This window comes from Dreissena polymorpha, chromosome 11 (assembly GCF_020536995.1).
Source record: "Dreissena polymorpha isolate Duluth1 chromosome 11, UMN_Dpol_1.0, whole genome shotgun sequence".
In the NCBI taxonomy this organism is placed as follows: Eukaryota; Metazoa; Mollusca; class Bivalvia; order Myida; family Dreissenidae; genus Dreissena; species Dreissena polymorpha.
Window position 1 is genome coordinate 36,705,712 of NC_068365.1, and position 9,921 is coordinate 36,715,632.

General features: G+C 41.3%; 1 protein-coding gene across 1 annotated transcript; it reads left to right on the forward strand.

The window, feature by feature from the left end:
• Nucleotides 1–4,011: 4,011 nt before the first annotated feature.
• LOC127850795 (uncharacterized) lies at nucleotides 4,012–5,386 on the forward strand. The gene is made up of 3 exons (XM_052384105.1): nucleotides 4,012–4,230; nucleotides 4,771–4,878; nucleotides 5,161–5,386. Exons 1-3 carry the CDS (start codon nucleotides 4,100–4,102, stop codon nucleotides 5,336–5,338), a joined length of 417 nt encoding a protein of 138 aa, XP_052240065.1. The 5' UTR covers nucleotides 4,012–4,099; the 3' UTR covers nucleotides 5,339–5,386.
• The last annotated feature ends 4,535 nt before the right edge of the window (nucleotides 5,387–9,921 follow it).

Consider the following 9,921-nt stretch of genomic DNA (forward strand, 5'->3'; position numbering starts at 1 on the left):
ATTAGCGGACAGTCGCGGGACATCGGGCGCTTCCCTCGTCTCGTACGGCAGCGCGCCTAGACCGAGGTCTGCTAGGGCCACCCAAACCCTACGTAGTCGCTCGGTCCGGCCTCGAAGCAGGAGGCCACAATACGGCGCTAGCTAGCTACCCAGGCCTGGTCGGTAAAAACCCCACTACCGTGCGGGAACGACCTCGTCTCGTACGTGCGACAGCGCTCTTGGACCGAGGTCTGCTAGGGCCACCCAAACCCTACGTAGTCGCTCGGTCCGGCCTCGAAGCAGGAGGCGAGAATACGGCGCTAGCTAGCTACCCAGGCCTGGTCGGTAAAAACCCCACTACCGTGCGGGAACGACCTCGTCTCGTACGTTCGACAGCGCATTTGGACCGAGGTCTGCTAGGGCCACCCAAAACCTACGTAGTCGCTCGGTCCGGCCTCGAAGCAGAAGGCGAGAATACGGCGCTAGCAAGCTACCCAGGCCTGGTCGGCGAACCCCCTACCCTGCGGGGGCCACCTGCCCGTGGAGCGGCGAAGCAGTTTGGAAAAGGCAAGAATCTCGGCCGCCGAAGCGGCTCGCAGTGGTCCCGGCCGCATTCACACCCGGCCAGCGGGAAAAATACCACAGGCCTGCCCTCGGTGGCGCGAACGGGGACTAGTGGACGAACTAGCAGTCGGTCCCGAGACGCTCGCAGTCGGTCTCGGCTTCCGTGCCCTCGATACGGAGAGCCTTGACGTGTCCTGCCAGCTCGGCGCGGTCTTTCAACCGAAGCCGGGCGGCGACCAGTCGAACGTAGTACGGGGGCGCTCGCTCGCAGCGGTTGCGGTGAATCGGCCGCGTTTCGCAGCTTGAGCTCGAAGCGTCCCCTGGGCTAACGTCTCTGCAATCGGTCGGCTGGCTGGTAAGCCGCGCGTGTTCCCCCAGCGGAACGAGAACGCGCAGCTGCCGAACGAAGCCTAGCCGGCCAGAGACGAGCCCAGTACGAGAGAGTCGGATAGAGGCTCGCAAAACGATTTCACGGGCGACTCGCGCGGGTAAGGCCGTGAACACGGTCTCGCGAACGTAGTCGCCCTAGGGGACGAACGAGAGCGGCTGGCCGCTGGCTCGCAGCTGCTGCCCAGGGCAGACTAGGGTCGGCAGGAGGACACGCACGGTAGTAGGCGAATCGAATGCGGGGGACGCCCCGCGATGCCGAGGCCGGTTCCGCCATACCAACGCCGGAAAGCCCGAAGCAGCAGCCGGTGAACTAGCACGCTAGCCGCCAGTCCCAGAAACACGTTTCCGCTCTCGCAGGCGGGCGTGCGTAGGCGTACGTGTACAACAGTAGCTATCTGGTTGATCCTGCCAGTAGTCATATGCTTGTCTCAAAGACTAAGCCATGCATGACCAAGTACACGCCTTCACACGGCGAGACTGCGAATGGCTCATTAAATCAGTTATGGTTCCTTAGATCGTACAATCCTACTTGGATAACTGTGGCAATTCTAGAGCTAATATATGCAACGAAGCTCCGACCCTCGCGGGGAAGAGCGCTTTTGTTAACCCAGACCAACGCGGTCGCCGCAAGGCGGCCGCAACTCGTGGTGACTCTGGACAACTTTGTGCCGATCGCACGGCCTCGCGCCGGCGACGTATATTTCAAGTGTCTGCCCTATCAACTGTCGATGGTACGTGCTATGCCTACCATGGTGATAACGGGTAACGGGGAATCAGGGTTCGGTTCCGGAGAGGGAGCATGAGACACGGCTACCACATCCAAGGAAGGCAGCAGGCGCGCAAATTACCTAATCCCGACACGGGGAGGTAGTGACGAAAAATAACAATGTGGGACTCTTTCGAGGCCCCGCAATTGGAATGGGCACACTTTAGATCCTTGAGCGAGGATCGATTGGAGGGCAAGTCTGGTGCCAGCAGCCGCGGTAATTCCAGCTCCAATAGCGTATATTAAAGTTGCTGCAGTTAAAAAGCTCGTAGTTGGATCTCGGGCACAGGCTTGCGGTACGCCTCGCGGCGGTCACCGCTCGTCCTGGCCTCCCGGCCGGCGTCACCGTCCCCTGGTGCTCTTGACCGAGTGTCTCGGGCGGCCGGCACGTTAACTTTGAAGAAATTAGAGTGCTTAGAGCAGGCCCAGGGGTGGTATTCTAGTAGCTTCTTATCTTGTGGAAGTTTCCTTAAAGCGGGTATATACGATCTTGTCAAATATTTATTTATTAATATAAAATGTGTAAAAACTTATTATACATATATTTCAATATGAACTAAAATAAAAGTTAAGAAGAACATGTGTCGAAAAATGCTAAATAAGCCAGATATTTAATTCTGAAATCGAAAAAGGCTGTACAGCCGAATTCGCCAGCATGTATATCATGCATGTACGATGTGAATCTAAATTTAGTTTAACGGTTCATTTGAAATTCCTGCAGCGATATTGATTCATACGACACACAAACACTTACTAAAAAGACGAATGCATCGGTTATTGTAGGAAAATAATAACGAATTATCTTCGTCACAATCGGCTCAGGGCCCTAATTTGTATTTGCTGTATTTTATGAAATTCGTCTTAAATGTATCATTTTTCTTGCATATTATAGGTTATTATAACATATTTGTATCAATATTTTACAATTCAGCACATATAAAAATCGTATATACCCGCTTTAAATAATAAGTTTTCACTTAAAATAGCAGTTTTTTCCTTAATATTTAAGAAATTTCTTAAGTGGTATTCCATAAATTTCTTATATTAAGAAATTCCGTAAAACTGTTCGTTTTTTCCTTAAAATTTAAGAGACAAAATTATTCCCTTAAACTCGTCCTTAAAGTTAAAAACACAAACGCGTCCATTGTTTATTTACGGTACCCATTTATTTACACGTATTTTAATATTGAAGTGCAATTTTGGAGAACATTTTATAAAGAGCGATGTTCTATTGGTATGTAGCCTCAACAACTCGAGTTTATTTATAGATAGTCGGTTGTATCCGCTTGTTAAATCAATACTGTCTTGTGATAAATGCACTTTGTAAAACTGTGAAAGTTATAAATGCGTTATGGTTTATTGCGAAAATAACGTTTCCCATCGTACATTATTCAGGAAAATATGAAAAACATCTCAACATAATGGTTAGATATTGTTGTAATGATGGTGTTTGTAAGTTAAAAAGACATTGGAATTGTATATTTAATTTTTCTTCAATAAAATTACCCCACCCATTTTGAAATGGTGGTTGATAATAATACACGTTATTGTGACACGCGTTACGTTTTTGTACAAAGATTGGAAGGATTTAACTGCCGTGTATTGAAATTGTGTGATTTGTGATATAACTGAAGGATAATGGATATAAATGAATGAATGCATTCTCAGAAAGTGACGTGCTTTACATACAAGTAAGCACTGGCACTTCAGAGAATTGTTCAAAAACTCCATTGGATTTTAAATGAAAAATGCAGGTAAGTGATTTATATATTTTATCGTTATTTAATAATAAAGTTTAATTGTCTTTTTTTGTAGACAATCATGCAAGTTAGAGAAAATATAGTTGATCTTCTTACAAATGGTCAACTATTAGAACGGTACAGATTTGATAGAAATGGGTTGATGTTTCTGGAACAATTACTTGGCCCAAGAATACAGCCAGCAACTCACCGACATAATAGTCTCTCTGCCATGGAAAAAATCTTTTTGACCTTAAGATTCTTGGCCACTGGTGGCATACAATTGAATGATGCCGACATACACAATGTTTCACAGTCCACCGTTTCTAAAGTAATTAACGAGGTTACACAACAAATTTCATCTCAACGGTTTGTGAACAGATTTATTAAATTTCCAACCACCATTCAAGAGCTAGATGTTCAGGTAGAACATTTTCATGGAATTGCCCGATTTCCAAGAGTGGTAGGATTAATTGATGGAACTCATGGTAGAATAAAGGCGCCATCAGAAGATGAAGCAGTGTATGTGAATCGAAAAGGTTTTTACAGTATAAATGTTCAAATTGTCATTGATGCTTTTGACAAAATAACAAATATTGTTGCACGTTGGCCTGGAAGTGTGCATGACAGTAGAATTCTCAATAACAGTGGTCTACGCCAGATGTTTGCGGACGGGCATATTCCCTTTAGAGGCAGATATCACATTCTGGGCGACAGTGGATATGCATGTTCAGAATGGCTGCTTACACCATATCTGAATCCACAGCCAGGTAGTCAGAGTGCCTACAACAGGTATCCATTTATAAAAAAATAATTTAAAAAAATGTTTGTCTAAAAATTTAACTTATATGAACAGTTTATAGCATGAATGACGAACACATTATAACAATATAATTTATTTAAGTGTGCATACAATTTATTGACAAAACAGTTATTTCTAACACATCTGCATGAATAATTTTATATAGCGCAATAAAAAGCAGATGAATTTTCTTAGGAATGTGAAGGTTGAAAGTTTAAATTAATTAGTGCTTCAATGTGTAAATATTAAATCAAATCAATAGGTTGTAATGGTAAAGTATCTTGATGAAGAAAAAAACAGTACCTACCAATAATGGAGTTTAATTAGTTTTTTTTACATATGTATTTTGCTCTGTTTACAAAAACATTTTCTTGCATGTAATAAGTTTTATAACCTTGTAAAACAGATTTATAGTACATTTGTAACTTGCTTCTTTACATGTGTACATACAGATTAATTTATATTACTTTCTAGACATACATAAGTTAAGTAATTAAAACTCTTTTATTTTCAATATTATGTTGAAACAGATCATTGAAGATTACACGGGCAAAAGTAGAAAGAGGAATCGGACAACTGAAAAGAAGGTGGGGTGTGTTACATGGTGAAGTTAGAATGAAACCAGAAAGAGTCTGCAGGTAAGAAGCTGTGAAATAAACTAAAATAAATATTGCATAGCCAAAAGCTAACATTTAAAATAAGTTTTGTAACTTAAGTAAATACTGCTAATACATAATATACTTAGTGCTGGATATGTGACAACAACACTGTTCACATGTGAAAAATGCAAGGAAAAAATAAATACATCAGTTAAATATCTTTTTGTATACACAGCCAACAAGTTTGTAATGCACACACTGTGCTTACTGTAAACTATTGCAACATGGCAAACAATCAGTTGTTTTTTTAATTAATTTAAGGATTATCATCTCCTGTGCAGTGTTGCATAACATCTGCAAAGACCTGAACATTCCGATACCTGATGATTATCCAGTAATACAGGAAGATGATCAGAACGATGATAACAACAATATGAATGCAGGAGTTGCACAAAATGGACTGCGATACCGGGATCAAATTGCTAATACATACTTTTAGATATTATTTGAAGTTTCATGTGAGGCTTAGAAAACTAGACACACAAGCCTTGGCCAATATTAAATATTAATATTACAGGTTATTGGTAACAAATATACAGCAGCAAATAATAACATAATGGTAACATGTTCAACAGTTTATTTTTTGATGCTGTATTAAAGGGGCTTATCTTCAGTATTTTTCTTTATAGTTAAATTTAAAGTTCCTTTTTTTATGATTATAAATCGTGAGGAACAATACTTGCTTGGTGAAATTCTTAAGAAAAAATATAGCTAAAGCCTAAAATATTGTTCCCAACATGGACCCAATGGTCTAAACTTAGAACTCACAAGCTTGGATGAGTTTTTTCTACACCGAAGTAATGTTAAATGTCTATAATTGTCACTGAGCATGCGCATTTTGTAATACGTATGTACATTTTATCATAACTTAAATATTCAACTATTACGATTTTCCAGCAAGTGCGAAAAGTGTCCGGGGAAAACCGGTTATAATTATTAAAATACATATAGAGAATATTTATCATTACCGAATCAGTGTTATAAGAAATAAGTTCTTTTATGTAACAATTTATTTCTGATTATGAAATGCTGTTGTGGCCATTGATATGCCCCTTTAAATATCAAAAAGTTCATAACAAAGTTAATAAATGTGCCACAAATTCAACTTCATTCCTCATGCTTTAGCTGCTTCTTTAGAAGTTTTATTTGTAGGATTAATTTTTCTTCTTTGAGTTTTTGAACTCGAGTGTGGCAACCGCAACTGCAGCAGACAGTTTCTATTGTAGCATTACTGTAATAAAAATCATAACAATGGACTGAGGGCTTTAATAACATTTTAACCAGGATAACAATTTCACAATGTTTTAACATATTGGGGACAAAACTAAAATACCTATGGCAAAGCTATAGTGTCTGAGTGCATGATTAATGTTTTGGAATAGTTTGTTATTCATAATGTGTACAAGATACATGTAAGTACCTTGTGTCATCATTCGCAAAGGTTGCCGATGCACTACCAGTAACTGGCGAAGGACGATTAAAACTGTTTAGCGCTGCAGTCGTCAGATGGACTGCAGAAGCTGTTTGTGTTCCTTGTGACGCCCCAGGACTGTGATCGAACAATTGAAAAAAATGATATTATAATTAACTGCTTTGTCAACATATTGCATATAAGCTTATGATGTTGAAAATAACTTTGATGTTGAAAATAACTTTGTCAATTTTACCAAACCGGAGAAGTTAAATTTTGCGCTCTCCAACACTGATTTATTCAATATTACTGCCAAAACCTGCTATTTAATTTTGAAATCTAGGAATAATTTGTTGTACAGATAATTATGTGTATATAGCTCTATAAGGATATGTCATGGCTGCATAATAAAAATTATCATTTAGTTAGCATTTACAATATAGATATCTAGTACACTGTATTATAAAGTTCCGGTTTAATACTTCTACAATTGCATTCATAAAATATTTATTATTTCTTACATGATAATATATCATTTGCAGCAATGAAGTTTCCTATATCTTTAGGTCAAAATCTATCGCTAAACTTGTTATAAAGGGAGATTAATCTACAGTGCTTGTTGACAGCAAACTGTATCAAGATCTGTGGAGTTATCCCCTTTGCAAAAAAGAAGTAGCTAATATTGTCAGGGTGATATCTAAGTATTTTTTACTTGAGTCTTTTGGTCAATATTTATAATTCAGGTTATTGATTAGACATAATCTACATCTACATCTACATCTACATCGTATGTCGCTGCCGTCAAACTTGACAATTATGCGACGGGTGGTGAAGAGATAAAGTAAGAATGGGAAAATAGTACAGTGAGAAGAGTTTGATAGTTAAAAGTCAGAAGGACAGTACAGATGCGTCCCCAGCTACGTTTCATCCCTCTACCTCATGCCTCTCCGGCTACGGTGGCCGCGGAGAGGATTGAACCTCAACCGGCACAGCCATGAGGTGTCATTGGGGTTTACTTTGTAGCTGGCGCTGACGACTTGATTAGAAACTTAAGTGTGCTAGTCCCTGCTTGAAGGATACCAAGTCAGGGGATTCTGCAACAGCGGCTGGTAGGCTGTTCCAGGTCGGTATAATACCGGGGAAAAAGCTATGCCTGTAGTAGGATGTCGATGTGGAGATAGGCAGGAACTTGATGTCATGGCTTGATCGGGTTCTGCTTGAGCCTGGGGAGAGGTATTTTGCTGCTGGGATGTCTATGAGATTGTTTGATATCTTGTAGATCATCGTCAGCTGGGCCTTTGTCCTCCGTGACTCCAGGGTTTCCCATTGCAGGTGATCAAGCATGGATGTGACGCTGCTAGTGTTATGGTAGCGGTTCGTCACATACCTGGCTGCCCTTCTCTGGACCATCTCCAGATCGTAAATCTGGTCCTTCTGGTATGGGTTCCAGACCGTGCTGCAGTATTCCAGGTGTGGACGGACGAGTGAAAAGTAGGCAGCACTTTTTACGTCCTCGTTGCCAATCCTTAGATTTCTGCGGAGGAATCCCAGCGTGCTGTTTCCTTTCCTTGTTACGTTCTGGATGTGAGGTTTCCAGGACATGTCTTTCGTCAGTTCCACTCCGAGGTACTTTGACGTCTCTTCACTGGCGAGTATATGGCCTTTGAGGGTGTAGTTGTGCAGTAATGGGGATCGTTTTCTGTGGACTCGCAGGATGCTGCACTTCTCTGGGTGGAATGACATTCCCCAGAGTTTCTCCCATTGCCACAACCGATGGAGGTCTTCCTGCAGATGGTCGCAGTCGCTATCTGAGTCTATTTGTCTGTAGACCACGCAGTCATCCGCAAAGAGTCTTGTCTTGGATGAAACTCTAAGGGGGAGGTCGTTTATAAATACCAGGAAGAGGATCGGTCCAAGCACACTCCCCTGAGGCACTCCGCTGACTACTGGGGCAGGGTCTGAGGTAGCACCATCTAAAACAACTCGCTGCGTTCTGTCGGTCAGGAAGGCTTTAATCCATTCCAATGTCTGGCCGCGTATACCGTAGTGGTGCAGCTTTGTCAGCAGACGCTTGTGGGGGACCTTGTCGAACGCCTTACTGAAGTCCAGGATGGCTAGGTCGTGTTGTTTACCTTTGTCTAAGGACTTCAGTAGTTCATCTGACAAGGTTAGGAGTTGTGTTTCGCAGCTCCGTCGCCGTCTGAAACCATGTTGGCAGTCGGTTAGGATGTTGTTACTGTCCAGGTGTCCCATGACGTTGCTGACAATGATGTGCTCTAGCATCTTGCAGCATATACAAGTGAGAGATACAGGGCGGTAGTTGCTCGCTTTATACCTGTCCCCCTTCTTGAATATGGCTGAAACTGTTGCTGTCTTCCATATATCTGGAATTGAGCCTGTTGTTAGGCATTTCTGGTATATGTAGCCCAGGTACGGTGCACATTCATTTGCCAGTTCCTTGAGGACCCTTGCTGGAAGCATGTCTGGGCCGGTTGCCTTTTGGGGGTTTAGCTTCTGTAGTAGCTTCAGCACTCCATGGGATGTGATTTCGATATTGGGCATGGTTGGTGCTGGTTCCCCGTCTGGCGTAGGGTTTGTGTCACTTCCCGTGTCGTGGGTGAATACTGACTGGTATTGTTGGTTCAGGATGTTCGCCTTGTCTTGTGGGTCACTATGGAGTCTGCCATTTTCTTTCAAGGGGGCCACCCCGGAGTTGTCCTTCCTAACAGCCTTGATAAAGTTCCAGAACCTTTTCTGTTTTGGTTAATGAATATTAACTGCACTGCAGTCTGCTTCTTGTCTTAAAAGAAATACATTTCTACTTCTTGTCTTAAAAGAAATATATTTTATCACTGTCAATAATGTCAAGTTTCTTACAGTACCTGAACATATATTTTAACTTTAATACAGAAGGTCATTGCCAACCAGTCCACTTAGGATCTAATTCTAGCTGGTATTTGCTCATTTAAAATATTTTTCAATACGCGCATTAGTGCCTTGATCTACAATATTCAGTCTTTTGTGAATGTGTATTATTTTATTGCAGTTGTTTAATCAAAGGTTGGCATTGGCAATCTTGTTTTTATGATGTGTCATATAAATCAACACTTATGATAAGAAAAATTATTGTTAATTTGTTACATATTTAAAAAAAAATGTCTATTGGTATAACAAATCTGTAAAGATTGGTCATGCATGTTTGTCATATTGTTTTGTATCTGTATATATTTTACATGTCATGGATAAGATAATAAACGTGTAAAACATGTGAAGAAACAGGCCTTTTTTGACCTTTTAGGGGAAAAAAGAACCTAGGTGCATTAGGGATTGTTTGTGTTAGTCAATTTGTATTGTATACTAGGATATGATAGAGACTAAAGAATAGTGTTGTTTACTACTTTTCTGCTATTATTCTATAATTGTTTTTTTTTACAAATTGGAAAAATTGGTAATGGGTCAGATATTCTAACAAGCAGGAACTGTAGGAAAAGGTCAGACAAAATGAAATTTTATAACTGTTACCCCCCCCCACCCGGCCCACCCTTAATTTTTTTTAAATTAAATTACCTATCGCCAAATGCATCAAATGCATCCAGTTGAAGGCTGTCCAA

Excerpts from the sequence above, each read along its gene's own strand:
- LOC127850795 (XM_052384105.1), top strand. The coding sequence starts at position 4,100 with ATGTTTGCGGACGGGCATATTCCCTTTAGAGGCAGATATCACATTCTG. Across the intron at positions 4,231-4,770 it reads AGTCAGAGTGCCTACAACAG|ATCATTGAAGATTACACGGG; the intron begins GTATCCATTTAT and ends ATGTTGAAACAG. Across the intron at positions 4,879-5,160 it reads AAACCAGAAAGAGTCTGCAG|GATTATCATCTCCTGTGCAG; the intron begins GTAAGAAGCTGT and ends AATTAATTTAAG.